Raw genomic sequence first — 22,736 nt, 5'->3', positions numbered from 1 at the left:
TATATAGATAGAAAGTGAGAGAAATCTTATCCATACTGGAGAGAACTGCAAAAACTATATGATCTGGAAAGTTCCAGTTGCTTACCTTTTCTAAAATATATCAAGTTTTCTGAAATTGTGAAAATATCTTTGGGACAGACTTACTTGGGAAAGATTAAGTCTCCATGGCAAAAACTCAGAAACCCAGCAACATTTTAGCAAGGTTGGATATAGGTGCTAAAGTGAGCACAGGGCCCTACCTTACAGAAAATAAGGCAATGTGAAAAATGGACACTTGAACATTACCATGAAATTCAACATATCTTTGGCTTTAGACACAAAACAAAACGGTAACTTGTTATAACAGCATGTCCTGCCATCTAAGTCTGGAATTCAGGTAAGATATTTTAAAATTAGATCTCAAACCCAATAAGCAGATTTATTTGTTGACTGCTTGTCTCGAAAATGGGAAGGTACAAAACAATCCCGATGTAATCATCAATATAAGGGTGTCAATTCTGTTAAAAAAAAAAAAAGGCTGAAATACTGATTTTTCAACAGAGGCCTCAAGATTTATAGAGAATTTCACCAATTATGTCCACAGGGCCATTTTCACAAGGAAAATGCACTGAAGATGGAAGGAGCAGAGTTCTGTTAGCGATCGTATACGTCAAATGACGAGGTCCCTGTAACCCTACAGTTCTAATGCATAATAGTCAAAGTGTACTCAGTAAGTGCGTGGTGAATTCATAGCTGAGAGTGTGACTCAAGTTAACAGATTTATCTATTTAGCAACATAACTTAGAATAAGGGAAGGAACACATTTTTACCTGGACATCCAAAATGTTGAACAGCTGATCGGTTTGGGGGGCAAAAGAATTTGGTACCATTATTTCCACACTAACATTTGGAGCCATGCTATGGCCAGTGTTGATAACCTGAGAAGGAAGAAAAAAAATTTTAAACAACTTAAGCATATTTTTCATAAATGTAAGGACAGGTTATCAGCGAGCTTTTGGGTGAACCCAGATGTTTCATGTAACATTTATAGTGGGGGGGGGGTTTGGAGTTGGCAACTGCATGGCAAAGGGACATCAAAGATCCACAGTCAGAACTTTAAGAAGTTTGCTAATAATTTGTTCATTATTCCTAGCCCTCTCCTTTTGATATTGCTCAGGCCAAATGGTCCAGGCTGTTGGTTATTGGAGAAACGGTCTAAAGAAAAAGACAACATACATTTGTATGGCACATTATGTATCTAAAAACCCTTGATCAAGTGATCCTCACAACTATCCCATGAGGCGAGCTGACATTTTATTCTCCAGCTCAGGAAAAGGCTCAGAAGTGTGAACGATGTGCCTGGGACGGCTACAAAGTGACAAGAAGCTCAGGTATTCTACCTCCAAACCTCAGGTTTCACAAAATCACTCCGCTGAGAGGATAATCCTCATCGCAGTAAGTGAATAAGAATATATTTCAGTCCAGGGTAATGATGATGCTGATGCACTCAGAAAATCAGAAAGGGGTAGAGAAAATACAACAGCCTTTTCATAATAATGCAGAGGTAGATGCTACTTCATTATGGATAAATTTGGGGATTGCAGCTCTCTGAGGAAGGAAATCCGGCCAAAATTATTGTCTCCTGAGAGCTTAACTATGAAACCCATTGAGTGAGTCAGAAAAGAGATGTGCTACAGTATCTGAATGAAATAGCACGACTCCTACATTTGCAATCATCTTTAGGAAGCACATGACATGGAAGAAAGAATGTGTCCCTGGCGTGTGGAGACGGCTGGGCCGTGGGGTACAGGGCAGTCGCAGAAGGTGGTCTCAGCAATGACAACCCTGCACTGCCCAGACCTTTAGACAGGGTCTTCCTCATGCCAGCCAGTGATCGGTCTAACCTCAAATATCCTTCATCCTTGTTCACCTAATGACCTTGAGACCTCTAAGAACCACCTCCAATTTGCACAGACTCACCGAGCCTACAGACTGAAGGTACCTCCAGTGCTATTCGCTCCATTGTAACTTAAGTGAAAAATACTTAACCACGCATTTTGTAAGTTAAAAAATAGGCCTTCTAGAGTCTGTGCTCTGATAAACTAAAACAGAAACTGAGCTGAGCTCTCACTGGGCTCTGATAGGAGCATTTCTAGGGGCTTCAAAGCAGAGGGCTATATTTTTTCAACACTAATGGACACTAGTATAAGAAAAACTCGGGTATACACAGACTCCGCAGGATTCCAAGGTCATTCTACAGATCTGGAGCAGGGTCCAGGAATTTGCATTTGAATAAGTACCTCAAGTGATTCTGACCTACATTTTAGTTTAATTTTTAAAAAAATATTTGTTTTAGAGAAGGAGCACGAGCTGGAGGGGGAGAGAGAGAGAAAATCTTAAGCAGATTCCACACCAAGCACGGAGCCTGACATGGGGCTTGACCTCACAACCATATCACAAGATTCAGACGCTTAACTGACTGCACCACCCACGAGCCCCACTGACCTACATTTTCAAAAGCATTGCCTTACAAAAAAATATCATAATGTACCTAAATCCAGACTCACACACATTCTGTGGATTGTTACATAGCTCTAAGAATGTTCGGTGTAGTGCTTTTGATTCAAAAAAATATTGTTGTGGACATTATCTCCAATTATCATACCCATGATGCCTCAAAAGTTTCAGTTTAACAGTAAAACTTTTTTTTTAAAATTTACCTTTATATTAATGTGTTTGGATGATGATACTCTTTTTTTTTTTTTTTAAACAATTTAATAAATGACATTACTTGTAACAGGTCATATACCTATGACCTAAACGGCTGACCAAACAGACCTTAAGTGGGGATGCAGGCGGTAAGAGCTACCTTTACTAGGTAATGTTAGTGCTTGTATAAAAGCTTGAACCAAGAAGAGAAGTCACTGATTTGCACCCAACAATGCTTTCCCTTGGTCTATCCTGATCTCCGTATGCACCTCTAGCAGATTCAATTCCTCCCGTAACTTTGCCTGTTTCAGGAGTTACCTCTGTTCCTGGGCTTACTCCTTCCCATGGTATTTGTAAGGAGTCATGGGCTTTGGTAACAGGGCAAAGGCAAGGGGGGAAACCAGGAGCAAGGACCCAGGAGGAGAGGGGATAGAGTAACCGTCCTGTCACCAGCCATGGAGGGCCCCTAAGCCGCGGGGCATCACAGCCTATGATGTCCTCTGGAGCAAGGCAGCAGGAACAAGCTTTCAGTTCCCTACAAATAACACAACAACTCTTCTTACATGGAAGGTGAAGTTCATTTTCTCTGCCATGCACGTCTCAGGCTCATTTTCTTCCTTTGGTCCGTACACAAATGAAGTTGGGCTGACAAACCTGAAAGAAATAAATTCAAATTTAATTGGTCTTACTTGATGAGCTATGATAAACAGTCTTTATAGTCTGGATTATTGCATCTCTCTTAAAAATGCTACTTAAGACTATATTCCAGACTATAGAGGCCTCTAAGAACCAATGAATATTTTTGGTTTCTTGGTAAGATACGAATTTTAGTGAAATGTAAGAAAATCAGAAAGCCATGTGCTCTGACTTGGGTGTTAATGTCTCTTCCCACGAATATCCTTTGTCTTCCCAGCACTGCCTGGTTCAGTCCACTGGCCATTCCTTCTCTCTCAGCTCTCAAATGATTCATATAAATTTGACAAATATGAGAGAAATTCTTAACTTTATCCCTATAGCTCCAATATCTTCCTATAAGTCAATCTATTTTACCTATTTTTGAATTATGACTTTATGATCCAATTCCTGCTGGCTATTTGTAATGAACCCCAAGGCTGGGGAACAATTCAAACATCAGTAAGTATGGTAAACTTTCTGCTTAGGAATACACGGTTGTCACTCTTTTGCCTGTGATTAGACATAGAGGTCAGTAGTGAATTCTAAGAAGTATTTTTCTGGGGAATCCCAACTCCACCAGTTGCTCTTATTTGGCAGCTAATGTGAAGAAATACCGAAACACAGAAATACCGAAATGCTGTAGATTTAGGCAGTTTTATACTCGCAGAACATTCCTTGCCCAAAATACTGTGTGGAGGACATTCATCATAAGAAAATCAAGAAAAGGAGGTGAGACGAGGCTTCAAAACCAGGAAACATGGTGTCAGCTTTTCTCTGCTCCCCACTGATGCACTAGGTTCTCCCCTCCTGAATGGCTTCCTCTCTCTCCTGCTTGTTTCATCTCAGAAACATGATACTCAATTTCTTTCAGTTGCAGACACCATTTTTATATAATTATATGCCATCTCTGCAAGTGGTTAAAAATGATTGGGGATGGTTTATATTTAGAGCAACAAGAAAAGCTCATCAGCCTATTTGTTCGGTATCTGTTCCTTTAAAAATAGGGTTTTAGGGACGCCTGGGTGGCTCAGCTGGTTAAGCATCTGCCTTCGGCTCAGGTCATAATCCTGGGGTCCTGGGATCGAGCCCAGAGTTGTTGGGCCCCCTGCTCAGTGGGGAGCCCACTTCTTACCCCTCCTGCTTTCTCTTTCTCTCAAATAAAATTTTTTTAAAAAAAATATGGTTTTAAACAAAGACTAATAGCCTGAATCATTTCCAGTAAAATCACTAAATGTTTTCTTAATACTCCTTAAATCTTTCTCCACGTGTTTCCATCTTGAATCTGAGGAGGGTCCACACAATCACTAACGTTGTGGGGAACCAGTGAATGCTGGCTCTGGGGCCGTGGGTGAGTGGTCAGGGGACACCTTGCAGCTTGGCTCTCTCATATATCCATCGATTTGCCACATAGGTAGATGTGGGTTCTGGAGAGTGGTGAGTGGAACTTCACACTGGCTGCAGCCACCAAGCATGACCATACCAACTGCACACTACCCTCCTCCACCCCTGGGGCCCCTGGCCTGCACAGCATACAACTGACAGGCTGGACATGACCTGCTAGAGGCTTCTGGGGCTTTTCCAGGAAGAAAGCCCCAACTGGGTACTAGCTTGAAGAGGCCTCAGCAGTGATTACAGAGCACATGAAGCTAATGAAGAGCTAAGCAAGAGAATGCAACACCAGGTCTTTATTATAAAGGGACAGAAACAGCACAGGATCTTAAAAAATTTTTAAGTATCTTTTTGACCAATAATGTAAGAAGCAACAGAATTTAAAATCGGCTCTCAACTTTACAGGAGGCACCCGAATTTACTTACCCATGAACAGTTAGCATGACTTCATACTTGAGAGGTATTGCTAAAGTCACTTTGTTACGCTTCGGGGCGTCCATTTCCCCTTCATTTGCACTACAGAAGCAAACAGGAGACACCCTGTTAGAATCCCCCAAACATAAAAATCACCTTCAGAGAGGACTAATCACATGTCACGTACGCCGAATACATCTGGAGGCTTGGGGAGTGGGGGGAAAGACACACGTGGTAAGAAATGTTTTTGTTCCTTAGATCACACGAGAGGCGTCTTCTCCTGCAGACAGTGGAACACAGCCTCATGGCTGCCCTAAGTCCCCCCACCCTAAAGTCAGGGGTCCACTTCCTTTAGCACCATTATTTTTTCACAATGGAATATACCAGGTGGCATGCACTGTGATGCTGAGATCCTCTTCTGCTCTGCTGAGTGAGCTCACATCCAGGAGAAAGCTGGTATCTATCTGTAAAACACAGGGAAACACCCATTAAAAAAAAAATCCAAAAATAGTAGTTTTTATCATCTGAAATTTTCTGAATGTTGATGTTCTGTGGAATGCAGATTGGAGACTATGTTTTGGAAGCACGGCTACCCCTCACTCAGGCAGTGAGCTCCGGGAAGCTGTTGGGGTCGTGGCAAATTTAAAGCACCAGCTTCCACAAGTGACATTCAGAGACAAAGCCTCCTTCTAAATGTAAAGACAGGCAGGTCCAGACTGACAAAATTAGAGCTGCTTTAACAACTTGAGTGAGGACTCTTGCCAGTAACACCTTTTTGTATAGCAGAGGTAACGTGCCTGGCAGATAGGACCACCTGGGGTGGAGAGGGGTAGGGGGGGGTGTCGGGGAAGGGTGAGACAGGGGAGTAGAATTCTGATCGACACATTCACATGCCCATCTTGACACAAACATGTGCCCCTATTTTTTTTTCACAGTGAACATTGCCAAGAATATAAACACAATCTCAAAGATCTAAGCCCAGTTGGTGTGAGTTTTATTTCGTCACTTAGCTACTTACCCTAAGCAAATAAATAATTATATACTTGTTCACAGCATAAACAGAAGAAATAGGAAATATTTTATGTTCATGTTCATAAGCAAAAACTATACATGCTAAATGCTTACCCTTGATAGGTGATCTACATATATATAACCAACACTGCAGTCAAGTTTGACTAAGCCAGAGCTGTCTGTTACTTCACAGCTTATTTGTTTCTCTTCCTAAAAGGAAAAACGAAACAACCACTTTAGGTAAGAAGGCAAGGAGAAGTTTGTAACATATGCTTAAGAATAATAGTCTTTGAAAAGAAAATCATTCCTCAAGAATTTGCTTTCCTGGAAGACTATTTTCTGTTTGCTTTTGGGATAAGTAGAAATATAAATAAAATTTGTAAATGTGAATGTGCGTGCACGCACACAGAGGTATATTTTAATACTCCTGTAAATTCTCCAAAGAATACACAGAAAAATTCCTGGGCTTGTAGCTTTCATTCATGTTTGTATTCCCTATTTAATTCAAGGTCCAGTTTCTTGAAAAATCATGACGCAAGTATTTCATGAAGGCCCTATTTCATTGACCCTCTTCTGTCTGGGATGTGAGAATGTGATAAAGGTATAGAATTATAATAACTGTCATCACAATAGGATATATATATAGTCAAATATTCAGGGAAATATACATCTTGATGTATCTATATATTGTACATGTATACATATAAATACACACTATGTATATACTGTAGATGTATATGTGCTATAGATGTGTGTATATATATATACTATAAATGTACTATATATTATATAGACGGATATTTTTTGAGTTTTCCCTCATACTATTGCAAATAGGCTCCCAGGGCTCTAGGGAAAAGGATCCAAGACCTCTCTAAATGCCCTTGGTTTGAAGAGATGGTCTCTGGATAAGAGAGGTGTAAATTTGCTAAGGGAAAAAATAGGCATCAAAGGAGAAAGTGACTGAGGCTTTTCTCTTTGAAATCGACCTTATTAATGCCTTGCTGATAGATTTAACTGTTCTCGACTGAGGCACGGTGCTCTAGGTGCTTCAAACTCTTGCCGGAAAAGAGAAATTGCCTGTGCTCTGGTTGACACCAAGACTTCAGAATTTGTGGAGGACTGCTGGTTGTACGGTATTTGTGGGAAGTTCTTTGGGAACAAGACTGGGTATGTGACTGTAAAATGCAGAGCAGTAACTCTGGGTGCCCAGCTTGAAGGACCAATATTGCTTGTTCAGGGAGCCCGGCCAACAAGAGTGGCACCATGGCACCAGATGAGCAGGTCATCAATGAGAAAAGCAGTGGCACCCAAGCTGGAAGAGGGAAGCAAACTTTTTTGATCTCAGATACCAAGGAACTTATCATTTTGATCAGGAGCAAGAAGGAAGTCTCAAAATCAATGGAAGCTCTAGTGATAAGTCTGCATACACCGCAAATATTTAGGCTTCACGTCCATGAAATGGATTATATACCATTTACATTTTTTTTTTAAAAAATTATTTATTTACTTGAGAGAGAGAGCACAAGTTGGGGTAGGGGGCGGGCAGAGAGGCAGAGGGAGAAGCAGACTCCCCACTGGGCAGGGAGCCTCGACATGGGGCTTGATATCAGGACTCTGGAATCATGACCTGAGCCGAAAGCAGAAGCTTAACTGCCTGAGCCACCCAGGGTCCCATACCATTTACATTTAAAAAAAATGAAATATAGTATCATGCTATGGTTTTTGATACTTACCAGATCTAAAATCTTAATGAAGTAAAGGCCGGAGGGGAGTTTAATGTGCAGAGCTGTTTCATATGCATCATCTCCAGCATTAAATAGGGACACATTCAACATTACTGTCTTCACACTCCCAACAGCGAGATAGGTCTTATTTTCATGTGGCCTAAAAATTAAGTAATATTTAATGTTACTTAGTAACAAGTAATGTTTGGGAAATAAAAATCCCATCGCCTCATTTATCCTGATCATAAAATACTAATTTGGAAAAACACCACGGGGGAAATGAGCCCATACAAGTAGATACCCATTCATGTTAGAAAGAATGCAATTTTTCATGTTTCAGATAAATTCAGTCAGCTATTACCCAGGAAGTTTATCTTTAATTAGTCATAATTAAGTTAATCTCCTTTCTGTTTCACTTCTATAGCTTTAACATGTTTTCCTCACTGTTTCACAATATTTTTCTAAAAGCAAAGCTTTCTTTTCTTTACCTCTTGAAATACCTTGAACTAGCTGCTGCCCAAAACAAAGGGGAAAATGGGGGGAACTGGGGAAAAAAGGAGACTCCAGAGACAAACACCAGCCAAACAGAGGATGTTCTGGGGGAATGAGCACAGTCCGGGAAAGGACGGCTCTGCCCAGCAAGTGGATGCCCCTACAGTCTGTTGCACTACAATTCATTTCTTATGGCAGGCTGGTCTGCTCGACCAATCACTAGACCAAATTAAAACCAGAACTGCAGCCATGCTTCACCATCCCGTGCCCTGGAAAGAGAAGACTGCTGCAAATCCAGACCTATGAGAAAGCAAGTTCCAGTTCGGACTCTGGCCCCAGGCCTTCAAGTTGGGAGGAGGTGGTTCAGCGTTTTGAAGCCTCAGCCGCCATCCGCAGTAGTAATAATTACTATGCTGAAAATTTGGCTCATGCACATTCCATGAAATCTCAGAACAACATGTTTATACATACAGAAGTTGAGGTGTAAAGAACTTCTTCAAAGTACCACAGCCGGAATGTTCTAAAGTCTCCAGGTAAATGCTTGCACAGCCCGTTCTCTTTACCAATGAGAGAGCATTAGAAGAGCCCAAAGAAAACTTTTACATGATGATTCTATCCAAGAATTTAAAATTTAGAAAAATTGGTTCAACCAATGAAGGATGTGACCCAAAGCAAAGTGTCAGCTGAGGGTAATCCTAGCAGTAAGAAAGGTAACCTTTCACCCAGTACTTGAGAATGTTTCCTCACGTTTACATTGTAGCATTTGAATCAACATCTGTATAGAAGATTCGTATGTAAATAAACTATTTATGGAAGTGCTAAACACAGAGTCCACATTTAATGGTTATTTGTGAATTGATTTAAAACAAAGGGTGTTTGAGAACAGGGTTAAAGAACAGGTTTCAAAATTTATGCTTGTAACCATTATTTGAAGACACATGAATGACTATAACTGATAGCTCCTATATAATCATCACGTTCATTATTCCCTGATACAAAGATAGCTTAAAAGATCCCCACTTTGTAGAGCTTGTAAAGGACAGATGTAGAGACAAATGTAAACAACTATTATAAATTCACAGGAAAGAGCTGCGAATGAGGGGCTCTGGGAAACCGAGGCAGGGAACCACTTTGCCTGAAGGTAGAAAAGGCATGTTGCTTCTTGCTTTTCTACCATTCTGATTATTTAGGTTTATTTAATTTTCGGATTACTTAATTTTTTTTTAATATAAAGGAAGTTGACAACTTACCATGGATTAGACCCTTAATTGATTTCTCAAGCCCTCCTTTTCCAATCCAATTTTCACACTGCCAGAGAGGATCACTTTCCAGAAAGCAAACCTGACAATGTCCTGTGCCTGCTTACTGTGCTTTAGCGCCGCCAAGACAGGATGCTAACGTACTAGCACGACACACAAGGCCACACTTTCTACTGCACAGCTCATTCCTTTCTTCAGCCAAACTTACCTGCAAACAGGTATCCAAACACCTGTGTTCTGTATCTTACTTCAAGCTCTCTCTCTCTGCCTTTAACATCTTCCCTCTTCGTGTCTCTGGTTGATTTTTTCTTTTCAAGACTCAGCTAAGTGGTAATAGTTGTGAGAAGTTCTTCCAGTTGATACTCATTTCCAGCCCTTATACCTCAGCACTGCATTCCCCCAACTGAAGTAGCTTCTTCCTCTCCTTCTCCCAGCACACTGGGCACCCCTTTGAGGTAGTGTTTTCACACTGTCTGGTTTTTCTCATCACTAGAATAAGTTCTGGAGAGAAGATGCTAGATCATGATTATCACTGATTTCTCAGAGCCTATAAACACGGTGTTCCAAAAAATATATGTGGTATATAACTGTATCAAACATTAAAAAGGGTCAGGTAACACTAAAGAAAAACATCAGAAAAACTGGAGAAATTACTGGATAAATGATTGTAAAAAAAAAGCTCATTAACTCATCATTATAAGTTTTACCAAATGATAGCCATGTTTATCTATTCCGTGACAGTATACACATTCCAACTATTTCGTTAAATAAACATCTACTACTACTACTACTACTACATTCACATGATTTGTACCCCATCACACAACCTAATATTTTAGTGGCAATACAGCCACTGAATTGACCAATAAATTAATGGCAATATCAATACTGGAAAGAGTATAAAGATTTTTTTAAAATTTTTATTTATTTATTTGACAGAGAGAGACACAGTGAGAGAGGGAACACAAGCAGGGGGAGTGAGAGAGGGAGAAGCAGGCTTCCCGCCGAGCAGAGAGCCCGATGCGGGGCTCGATCCCAGGACGCTGGGACCATGACCCGAGCCAAAGGCAGACGCTCAATAACTGAGCCACCCAGGCACCCCAAGAGTATAAAGATTTGAGAGAGAGAGAGAGAGAGAGAGAGCATGTGCACGAGCAGGGAGAGGGGCAGAGGAAGAGAGAGAAAGAGAAGCAGACTCCCCACAGAGCAGAGCCCAACGTGGGGCTCCACTAGAGGCTCAATTCCAGGACCCTGAGATCATGACCTGAGCTGAAGTCAGCCGCTTAATGACTGAGCCACTCAGGCGCCCCTGGTATTCTATTTCTTATAAGTGGAATCACCAAGTATTTAACTTTTACGTATCAGGCTTTCTGTACTTAAAATTTTGCTTAGAACATTAATCTCTACAGATGCGCAGGGTTGTAAATGGCTTATCCTCAGTGGTGTTATGTATCAGTCTGTAAACATACCACATTTTCTTTATCCATTCAATGATCATTGAGAATTTTGGCAATTCTAGTTGGGAGCTATTACAGTCTTTTGGTGGACATACAAATGTATTTCTGTTGGATTAGTCTTTGTGTCTGTCTAGGAGCAGACCCCTACAGTTTGTGAGCCCAGGATCAACTCCTGAACATCTCTAACTCTGGCTAATGTTGGCACCCAGCTTAAATTATACCAACAAATTATATTTAAATAATATACTATAAGGCACTATAGTGTACAAAAAAATAAAAATGTACAACAGAACGGTCATGTAAAAAGCAAGTGTACCTACAGTAGGGTCTCAAAGACTGCTGTAAGAGAGGTTTACTGGACACAGCCATGCTCACTCACTGCGGCCACTTCTGCACTATGATGGCCAAGGTGAGTAGCCTAGTCAGACCTCTGTCCCACAAAGCCTAAAATATTTACTAACTCTCCCTTCATGGAAAAAGTTTGCTGGCTTTGCCGTGGAAACATCTGAGAAGTATAATTAGTTTCAAAATAAGCACACAACAGGACATCATTATCTTTAAAATCTGATCATTCTGACAATGATAGAGGCTTTGTTATTTCGGGTGGCATCAGATGCAGCATCAGAGAAGACGATTTCCGCCCCCCCCCCCCCCCCAGACCTCAGAGTTCCTGGGTTGGTATTGGAGACATCGAGGAGGAAGGAACGAAGAACATGTGGGTGCATAGCAGCATCTCTAGCTTCTGATCCCTGGGTGTGGGACCCTGGATCTCTTCTGGAAGGATGTGTAATAATTAACAGACCAGTAATCCTATGCCACGGCTATCCTTTTAGGGTGGAGGAACCGGACTCAGTGACAGCACGCTCTTTCGCCCACCATTTCAGGGAACACCTGTGATTTCCTCATGCCCGTGTTGCAAACCTTTGTGTTCCCTAAGTACGCATCTGCTTGGCCGCACAAGTAAATGTGCGAGAACACGGTGGTCCTGCACTCCCCTTACTGATCCACAATCATGTTACAACTGAAGGAACCTAAGAGGTTCTAAAAGTGAACTTCAGCTTGACATTAAAGTTTAATTAAGACTTGTGGAAGAGCTGCCTAGAAATAGACATTTATAAAATATTCTGGCTGGTAACCAAAGCATTAGTCACTGAGCACCTTTGGGAAAGAAGTTGGCACTTAGACAAGCAACAGAAGGTGACAGCACTGCATAAACAGCTAGGTTCCAAGACAACAGCAAATTAAGGAGAAACACAGTGCTCCCATTTCAGCAGCCAGACTCCCGGTTTATTTTCCATTTTTAAGTTATTTTGCCACATTACCATAATTACGATTCTACTTTTAAAAATATATGTCTTACTGTATCTGGCTTCATTAACCGGGTGCCGCCAGAAAGATACCCACCAGCTTTTTATGTGATTTCAGAAGAAAGGACCAGGTGCACATCTGGAAGTGCGACAAGTCTGAACCCGAGCTTTCCCCGGGAATCGTGGTTCATTCTTCATTAAAGCATGCATAATGCACTCTTGAAATTTACAAAGCAGCCCAGAATCCACATAATTTAAGCAAATCAGGGTACTGTGTACATACAGAATCATAACTTAATAAGTGAAAGAGGAAGAATAGAAAAATGATGGATTTCGGCAGCAGGCTCTATGGTTTCCCTAAGTGAACAATATTGTTTTATTTTGCAAGAAATTCTCCTCATGTCTTAGGATAATGAATGCGGTTTGCCTTGATAAGATGAATTAGGGCTTCATAGCTAACATGTTTTTAATCAAGATGCTAGAACAAAATATAATGCAAACAGAGATGTACCTGTGTCGAGGCCCGGTAGTCATTTATTTGACAAAAAACTAGGCTGCAGCAAGTGGCCTTCAGGCCCATGTGAAATCGTGCCCTTTTTGCTACTGACTTCAGGGAAAAAGAAAATACTGGAAAATTCTCATCAACTAGAATATGTCCGTTAATTGACATTTCAGGAGATCGCATTGAAAAAAGGTAGACTCCTTGAGGTCCCAAGGAGTAGAGCAGGAGAACATAGAGAACATAGAGTGGATGATACAATTAGTAATTAGCATGTTTTAATGTATAAGGATATAATTCAACTTTCAAGACTCTGAGATCAGTGAGGCATATATTCCTACCATCTCCAATTGAAAAATGGATACTTTTGATAGACTTGCTTTTTTGGGGACAAACAGCATAGTGGCAGATATTGCCCATTGCGCACTATCTACCCAAGAGTAACTTCCCTTCTTAGCTGCTAGAAGAACCCCAGATTATTCAGCAGAAGGCAGTACTCCTGTGCTATTGCAGATGAGAAGCCCTTCATTCAGTTTCAGGGAATGACTTATGATTGATCTATGATAATTCAGGAATGAGCACATGACAAGGTCCTGTAAATCAGAGTAAGTGGTCTGCCAAGGTGCTTCCCTTCCCAGAAGGCAGCCTCAAGTGGACACAGAATTTTGCTCTTGCCCCTTTTCTTTTGTTGGCAACCTTGATGCTGCTGCAGCCTTTGGGGGACCAGGAGGGAAAAGCCAAGAAAACTGGAAAGATAACCATGCATGTCCAGATTTTGGTAGCTGACCATTAAGCCTGTAGCCACCTCCTGCTTATTATGCGAAAACAGTTAAGTGCCTTTATTATTTAAGTCACGATTCATCAAGTATTGTTACCTGCACTTTAAAGCAGTCCTAACATAACGCACTTGCTCAGGAAAAGCCTTCATCGTTTACCAGGGACGCATGACTGCGGTAAAGAAGGGAAGCAGCGTCATCCAGATCAGTCATCTATATGAAAGACTTGATTTTAAACTTCTATACAATGGCTAATACCTGCTATTGTATTTGTAATCTTGATAAAATAATATTTGCTCATCTTCGTCTTATGCAAGCCCAGACGATTGGGGCTGGTTGTCCTGAGAATTTAGACCTCCAGGAAGAAGCCTCAAGTTAATGAGCACATGAGACAGAGTGCGTGTGCGCTGCTTGGTTGGCTGTGGGCAGTCTGTTATGGCAGTTCTCAGAAACTCGTGTTCTTTGCTGAGGAAATGCATTGACCTGAAGCAGGGCTGTAGCTCAGAGGCATGAAATGCCCTTAGTGCCCGTGGAGGTACAACCAGGAGAATGTGCAGAGCAAGCGTCACACATGCTTACTATTCCCGAGCAGGGAGAGAGGACTTCTACGTGGGAGAGGCATATTTTTGTCTGATAGAGCAGAATTTATTACAAGGCAGAGCAGTTTGTCGGAACCCTTCCCTGGGGGCCTAGAGCTTGATGAAGAGTTTTCATGTGAAAATTCCTCAAATAAGTTATTTACCTCACAGAGATAGCCTGTAACTTTCCTAGTTGATGCAAAAGATGTGGGACTTACACTTTTCCCTGGCATCCATGCCACTTCAAACCTCACAAAACAGCCAACTACTGACCCAGTCCATCAGCGGCTTTCTTGGGACAGAAAGAAACATTCAACTCTGGAGAAACCACCAGTCCACATGCAGAAAATGTTGAGGATTCAGCGGCAGTTATTTCATTTTATGGCCAAACTGAAACTTTTTTTTTTTTTAAATCAAGGTCTACCCACATCCCAATAACAATGTTAACAAAAATAACTTTTACGAACCTTCATGTATTTTAGGCTTTGTGCTAGGCACTTGGTTTGCAGTATTGCATTTTATCTTTGAAACAATCTTATAGAGTAGGTACTATTTTACCTTTTGATTAATGAAGAAAGAGGTTTACGGAGGTGAAAAGGCTTCTCTAAAAAGTCCATTCAGCTAATAAATGGTAGATAAACTTGAACCAGGTTAGCTGGACTCTAGATCTGAAACTCTTAACCACCACCACATTGCTTCCCAGATTTTAGTTTGATAAAAACCACTCGTAGCCATATTAATACTGACTTCTGGACTGGTGCCCATAGATTCTGATTTGGATGGTCTGGGGCCTAGAAAACCGCTTTTCTGTTAAGCATTCCAGGTGATTCTCATGAAGGTGACTCAAAGAGCACACTTTCAGAGACACTGGTGTCCCCACCACTGGCTGCCATTTAAAATCATAATGGATTTGACAGACTTCAAGAAATATTATCACTTCAAAGTAAAAAAAAGAAAAAAAAGTAGGTAATATAATTTCTTGTGAGAAAGTATGTACTGAAGACAAATTATTTCATATCTTATTAAGATGTATTTTCATTCTTCAGAAAAGAACCATTCTTAGTAATATTTTCACATAAACTTCACTGTCCTGGGCACCTGGGTGGCTCAGTGGTTAAGCGTCTGCCTTCGGCTCAGGTCATGATCCCAGGGTCCTGGGATCGAGGGGCTCCCTGCTCAGCAAAGAGCCTGCTTCTCCCTCTCCCACTCTCCCTGCTTGTGGTCCCTCTCTCGCTGTCTCTCTCTCTCTGTGTCAAATAAATAAAATCTTAAAAAAAAACTTCACTGTCCCATTTTTTCATAGGCCATGCGGTTGCAGAGAAAGATGACAAAGGGGACAGTGGGAGTGTCTGATTGAAGAAAATGAAAACGCTACTTATTTGTAGCTTAGATAAGCTTTCACCCACACAGCTCTTCTTATCAAAGGCCTGTGACAGCAAAAACACCAAGAAAACTAAGCATTTGAGGAAGTAAATAAATACATGAATGGAAAGGTTGTAAATTATTCATCTAATAACTCAACAAAGGCACCACATTACACGCTGGGGTACAAAGTAGTTAAGGAGTCATTGTTTTTGGACTCTCTGAGCAGCCAATCTGGATAATTTAAGTATAAAGTCCAATTATAAATCAAATAGGTTAGGGCTTCTTGGCCCTTAACTGTGGATGCTCAAGGCTATATTGGCATTGCCTAAGTGAAAAGAATTAATTTATTCTCTGCCATATGTGATCCCACCCCAGCAGGGTACTCAACACTGTTTGTCAACCTTTTTACTCATTCCTATCCCGTTTATCTTAACAGCTATTTTGAATCTTTTCCCATTCCCTTCAAGTTCCCAAATCCATCCTCAAAGCCCTCACTTTCCATATATTAACTCGCTTTTCATCCTGGCCATCCCTGAATTCTCTGTATTTCCCTTCCTGCCACATTGAGATTTCTTAATCTATGTCAAGCACCTTTTCATAATTTCCTAGCTCAAGGTAGAGAATCTTAACTTCTCTCTAAGGCTAACTCCTCCACCTGAGTCTGACTGCATTTTATGCCATTTCCTTAGGACCTTGTTCCATTCTCAGCAAACAAACATTAGTCACCTATAGCATTCCAGACACTGTATTAGGCACTGGGGACACTAAGATGAAAAGACAGAAAGCTGTCCTGATGCAGCTCACAGGATAGTGTGGAGACAGATAATAATGGTGGTGAGGGTCATTGCAACGAGACTAGGGTCACAGGACTTGGGTTCCTATAGCTGGAGACACAGAAAAACAGCTGAGATTTATAAGACAAATGAGAGTTAATCAGGTAGATAAGTGGGAGGAACAAAAAGATAGGCTCGGGAAGCATGCATGGCCAAACAACAGGTATCTGTCATCGATGGAAAAAAGTCCCATGGCATGGTTGAGAAAGAGCATTAAGGAGTTTAAAGTTTTAATGAGCGCATGGAGCCCTGTTATCAGAATGTATGTTACAAAGCTCACACTCTGGAAATACCACAGTCGAGGAATTAGAATAATGTAAAATCAGAGGCCAGAAGCCCAGAAAGTGGGAAAGCTTGGTGACCCAGGTAGGATACTGAGCACCTGGTGTGGAGCAAGAGCGGTGGAGAGAGAGAGAAGCATGACGGATATTTAAAATACACCTGTAAGTGGTAGTGTCACAGAACTTAGGAATTTATTGTATGTCAGGGATAAGAAAGAGAGAACACAGGTTGAGCTCCAGGTTGTTGGCTTTGGGGACTAATGGTTTTGTCGCCGGTGGATAGTGACGGGGCACCCAGGAGGACACGTCTAATGGACAGTTGCATGTGTGGGTGTGAAACAGATACTGATCCGAGCCACAGCAGTGTAGACAGGCCAGGTGAGGTCACAGCTGTGGGCATGATTACCCAGGGAAAATGCGGGGAGGGTGTGAGAAAGGGATGAGAGGATGGTTTAGGAATCCAAGAGAGCCAAAATCAAAGATCCTCAAAAGACAACTGAGAAAGAGCTAGAGAGGTCGGAGGGGAACGTGAGTTTGATGGCAACGTGGAACTTAAAGCGAAAAATGTGCCAAAGGTGAAGTGAGCAGTGGTCGGATGCTTCGGAGGAGCGTTCTGGTAGAGTCTGAAAAGTGCTCCCAGGCTTCAAGGACATTTCCCTCTTCAATTTAGTTTTTTCTCCGCCTCTGACCCTCACACGTGCGCGTGTCTTCCCATGATTAAATAAATAACAAATTTCATCACTACATAAAAATTCTTCAGTTGAACCTACTCGTCCCCAGTATATTCTTCTTCCCTTTAAACACGGACTCTCACTTGACTACTACTGCAATGAAATTTCCATCTTTTTTTTTTAAAGATTTATTTATTTATTTATTTGAGAGAGCGAGAATGAGAGAGAGAGAGTACATGAGAGGGGGGAGGGTCAGAGGGAGAAGCAGGCTCCCTGCCGAGCAGGAAGCCCGATGCGGGACTCAATCCAGGGACTCCAGGATCATGACCTGAGCCGAAGGCAGTCGCCTAACCAACTGAGCCACCCAGGCGCCCTGAAATTTCCATCTTAAAAGTTGCCAGGAACATCCTTTTCTCACCCACCAGTCACATTTTAAATGCCAATTCCCATGACCTTTCCCCAGGCATTGTGCTAGCTGATCTCTCTACAAAATTTTACAATATTAAGTGCCTTTTTCTGTATTTTCCACTGGCTCTTTCACTATGGATTTGGTTTTCTTAGTTCTCTGAGGATACCTTTGCACTTTCCTCCAGGGACTCCCTCTTCTTGCTAAGATCATTAAATAAAACTGTCCCCTCCCCAACTTGATCCTTTGCTCTTTTCTCCATGGAATTCACATTTCCACACATTCCTCACCCCTGTCCCCCACATGCTCACAAATCGCTAATGTGTAGACAACTTCCAAATACAACCCTGAACTAGATTTTCAAGTGGAAAGCTGCATATAGAAATCCCACCAAATTCAACATGCCCCAATTTAAACTTGTTTCCTTCATATCCCCGCCTCCCCAAAATAGTTTCCCATTTTCCTGTCCTGTCACTGATGCCTCCTTCCCCTCTTTTACTTCCTGTACCCAATCAGCCCTCAACCTCAGTATGGATTCTCTCTCTGGTCCTCATTTTTCACATCTTCCCTCTAGTATGCAGACCAATTTCAAAATAGGGTATTTAGATGTGATACAAAATTGCAGTGGTTTATTTCCCATGAAAAAATAGTAACAGTAGCCAACATTTATCTAATTTTCACTGTGTGCTGGGTAGGCATAGTACCTATGTATCTTAGCATAACACATGTATTTTCTTTTAACTATTCCCTCTTCTAAGAATTTAGACAAGCAAGGTGGTTTATTCCCTTTCAAATGTTGTCATACACCTTTAGGGATTTCTTTTGCTTTGTACATCAGTCTGACTTATGTAACCAGTTTTTGGATGATAAAAAAAACTAAGCATTATATGTTAGTGAACGTTAGCTCATTTTGCCACCAAAACTCTATTAATAGGCACCTACATATGTCTAAAACATACCTACAATCATGATAACCCAAGCACAATTAAATCTGGAAATATTTTCTGAGAGGTCAGGAGATTAAAACATGCTTTATAAAATCTTGGTGCTCGCATGTTCTCATTCTTCAAAAACTGGTCACCTCTGAGTATCTATGTGTGAGTGACATATAGATCACTTAATCTCTTTCAGGAGAGTGTTTTTTTTCAATTCTTTGAATGCTGCTAATCCCTGAGGGGTAGTTCTTGGTCCTTTTCTTTTTAGAACCCACAAGCACACACCCATTGCCCATCTTGGTGAGTAACAGTAAACTATACTTACTTAAAAAATCCAATTCTTGCAGAAACCTGTAAATCAGCCGAACAATTTTCATGGGCACAAAATCTTGCGAAGTTTATCTGGAAATAAAATATGACAGTATTTTTTTATGGTAGTTCAACAATTTGGGATACTTCTACTTTTTTAAGAAGACATCTATGATACATGAGAAAAATGAAACAAAATTGATAATGCCATATTTTGTTCCTTTTGAAGAGTTTAATTTGAGGATTAGTCACAGGTCCAAATGACAACTGTAGGGCTAAAGGAACTGATTCTCCCAATAGGTAAATTGAAGGCCTAAATTTGTTAAATGGAAAAAATTATTGTTTCTTTTATAATTGTTATGAAAAAAATGAGTTTAATTAAATTGAGGTAAAGTTTTAAAGGTCAGTGTTTAAAACTTGTGCTGCCAAGATATTCTTTCCTGAGTTCCTCTCAATTTTCTGGTGCTACAGTTTGATCCACTTATTACAAATAAACATGGCACTTACTTTTCACAGATGGTAGGACAATGGGCTTCTATTTATTGGAAACAATAAAATGTAGAAATTTAGAAATTTTACTTTGAGGATACATTGAACAAAATTAAATGCATTTAATCTTCAGGGTTCCAGACTTTATTTAACTTGGAGCATTTTAATAGGACCCAGAGAACGAAAAGGTATATGGGAAAACCTGAGGTATAAGATAGACAAAGAAAGAGTGCAGAGAGAGAAAAAGGAAGCTGAGAGGAATAGGGGGAAGTGGAGAGATGCTAAGAGAAATCTAGAAAGTCAGAGAAGGAGCTTGGTTCATTAAATGGGAAATGACTAGCATGTTGTCAAATAGCACGTCTGACTACAGCCTGCCTTGACCTGGTGAAGCAGAAAGGAAGCGTAAATCCTTCTCTAAATGATTAGGTAAATATGATTTTTTTTTTTTCTATCACTCTTATCTGTAAAGCATGGTGCTTTAAAAATCAAAAGGTAGTGTTTTATTTTTTTTTTTTGTTTTTTAAGATTTTTATTTCTTTATTTGACAGAGAGCACAAAAGAGCACAAGCAGGGGGAGCAGCTGAGGCAGAGGGAGAAGCAGTCTCCCCACTGAACAGGGAGCCCGATGCAGGGCTCGATCCCAGGACCCTGGGATCATGACCTGAGCTGAAGGCAGGCGCTTAACCATCTGAGCCACCCAGGCACTCTGGTAGAGTTTTATTCTAATGTAATTACAAATTGCCAGGGTTTGGGTTTATGTACTTACAACACTGCATTTTTCGTTATTAAACATAGTTAAGAATAGTTGATATTGACAACTAAAGTTCAACAGAGGGGTGAAAACACTGACTTCCACAGATACATTAAGTGTATTGTGAAAACTTGCCTTAAGGTATTATGTTCACTGGATCTAGCATTCTAGACTAGAGAGTCATGATTGTAAGCTCAAAGACCTTCAAGTGACTTAGGAGCAACTTGTCTAGACAGGATGCTAACTAGCCCTTGGAGTGTCCCTTCTGCCTTTTACATTCCTTGTGCCATTAGCAAATGCTTTAGTGAATGTTTTTACCATGCCCCCAAACATCCTGTTGACTAGGTCTTTGCATTATTGGACAGTAAAGGTCCAGACAACTGGACTCCTGGGAATAAACACACTGCAAGTGAAAGGGAGATACTCTGGAATACGTTAGAGAAGGCTGTTCACTGGTTAGAATGCAAGATCCATCTCAAAATGCAATGGATCCTGGGACGTGGCTTTAGTAAAGGCTATGGTTGAATTTGAAGGAGAAATTGTTGTGTAACAGAAATACTTATGTTTATAAAGGATTAAAAGCCAGCAAGGGGACTTGCCTACCAAGACTGGATGAATCTGGGTAGAGTGAATGAGAGGGAGACAAAATGAGAGAGAAGGAGGCAGAAAATGAAAAAGGAGAAGATAAACCTCATGAATGTGACTCACTGTCATTGTGAGAGCTCCCTAGCAATATATTTTCCTCATGGGCAAGGAATCAAGGAAAGAAAATTAACATCTCATATATATGGTAAGCCATTGCTGGGACTAAATGCGTATTTTAAAATATTCAGTTTAATATCCTAAAGGGAATATAAAAAAATAAAGAAAAGTGGAAAACAAAACATACCATAAATCTTTTTATATTTAAAAAATTCATAAAATTTTCTTTAAAAATTCAGAAAGATAATTCATTTCCCCAGAATTAGGCACTGTTACAAAAAAAAATTACTTTAGTTACATGCACATCATGTTTTGAATAAGGAAAATATTCTTACTGTTTTTTCAATTACGTCTTTTTCTTTCTTCTGCTGGAGAATTGGCTGAAGTGGTGGGAATTCTTCTGTACTTCGTTTACTGATGACATGGTGCCCAAGGTGGTAAGCAGCTTCAATCTGAATTGGGGTGAGGATGTCCCGCACATCTTTCTAAGGAAATTTAAAACCATAAGTTAAAAATAAAAACAATCATGTAAATTAAAAAAAAAAAGCATATATAGAAAGTTCCTCCATTCCTGCATTAAAGTCAAACAACAAGGAAAAGGTAAAGGAAGTATTACCTTTTCATCTAAATTGTTAAAATACACTGAATGTGTATATTTTTTCACATTACAAAAGCATGCATGTTTATTAGAAAAAATACAAAAAGAGTATAACAATAAAAAAATAGCCATCCTGTAATAGTTACATAGTTTTACATTTGGACATGTTTTCTTTCATAATATTTTCTATGCATACTTTTTATCACTTGACATAAGCATTTGTAAATCACTCTGAAGTACTAATCAGCATTTTATTTTATTTAACATTTCCCTGTAGTAAACTTGTAGAAATAGGATATCTCAATTTATTTGAGTTTTCTTTTTATATGTCTCAGTAACATTTTAATTCAATTTGATTCATTTGACTTCCTATTATGAAACATATCCTTTTTTCCTATTTTTTTTTTAAGATTTTATTTATTTATTTGACAGACAGAGAAACAGCGAGAGAGGGAACACAAGCAGGGGGAGGGGGAGGGGGAGTGGGAGAGGGAGAAGCAGGCTTCCCACTGAGCAGGGAGCCCGATGCGGGGCTTAATCCCAGGACCCTGGGATCATGACCTGAGCCTAAGGCAGACACTTAACGACTGAGCCACCCAGGTGCCCCTTTTTTTCCTATTCTTTATGGAGCTTTTCCAATTATATTTTTAAGGAGGTTACAAGTGGTATGTGGGAAAGTTATTTGTTTTATATATTTAATCTTTTATCCTAGTCACTTTACTGAATTTTATTAGTTACAATTTTTCTAAGTTTATTGTGCTTTTACACTTCACAAGGAAAGTTCTTGGATTATTTATCAATTATACAGGAATTGTACCCATTAGGGATCCATTCTGCTATCCATTCTGCATGATATTCTTTTAAATTTAATATCTTACTGATTTTTACACAGCATTTCTCATTGGTAATCATGTGGTCAAAAAGCCTTTTTGAATGATTTTTTTAAGATTTTATTTGAGAGCACGAGCAAGGGAGATAGTGAGCGAGTGTGATAGTGAGCAAGAGAGATAGGGAGAGAGAGAGAGATAAAGAGAGATAGCGAGAGAGATAGCAAGAGAGATAGCAAAAGAGAGAGTGAGATAGAGTGAGATAGTGCGGGCAGGAATGAGAGAAAGAGAGAGATAGTG

The 22,736-nt window shown here is 40.3% G+C and overlaps 1 protein-coding gene across 1 annotated transcript in view; it reads right to left on the bottom strand.

Annotated features, from left to right (window-relative positions):
- Nucleotides 1-22,736, bottom strand: part of ITGA4 (integrin subunit alpha 4) — a 75,725-nt gene that overhangs the window by 3,746 nt on the left and 49,243 nt on the right. The window contains exons 16-23 of the mRNA XM_021702989.2: nt 21,347-21,496; nt 19,086-19,162; nt 7,911-8,061; nt 6,292-6,387; nt 5,551-5,630; nt 5,179-5,268; nt 3,252-3,342; nt 810-917 (exon numbers count right to left, since the gene is read on the bottom strand). Coding sequence (XP_021558664.2) covers nt 810-917; nt 3,252-3,342; nt 5,179-5,268; nt 5,551-5,630; nt 6,292-6,387; nt 7,911-8,061; nt 19,086-19,162; nt 21,347-21,496 — 843 coding nt within the window. The remainder of the gene's footprint in view (nt 1-809; nt 918-3,251; nt 3,343-5,178; nt 5,269-5,550; nt 5,631-6,291; nt 6,388-7,910; nt 8,062-19,085; nt 19,163-21,346; nt 21,497-22,736) is intronic.

This window comes from Neomonachus schauinslandi, chromosome 3 (genome assembly GCF_002201575.2).
Source record: "Neomonachus schauinslandi chromosome 3, ASM220157v2, whole genome shotgun sequence".
NCBI classification, from domain to species: domain Eukaryota; kingdom Metazoa; phylum Chordata; class Mammalia; order Carnivora; family Phocidae; genus Neomonachus; species Neomonachus schauinslandi.
The sequence above is the reverse complement of the archived record's forward strand: the minus strand, read 5'-3'. Positions and strand labels throughout refer to the sequence as shown.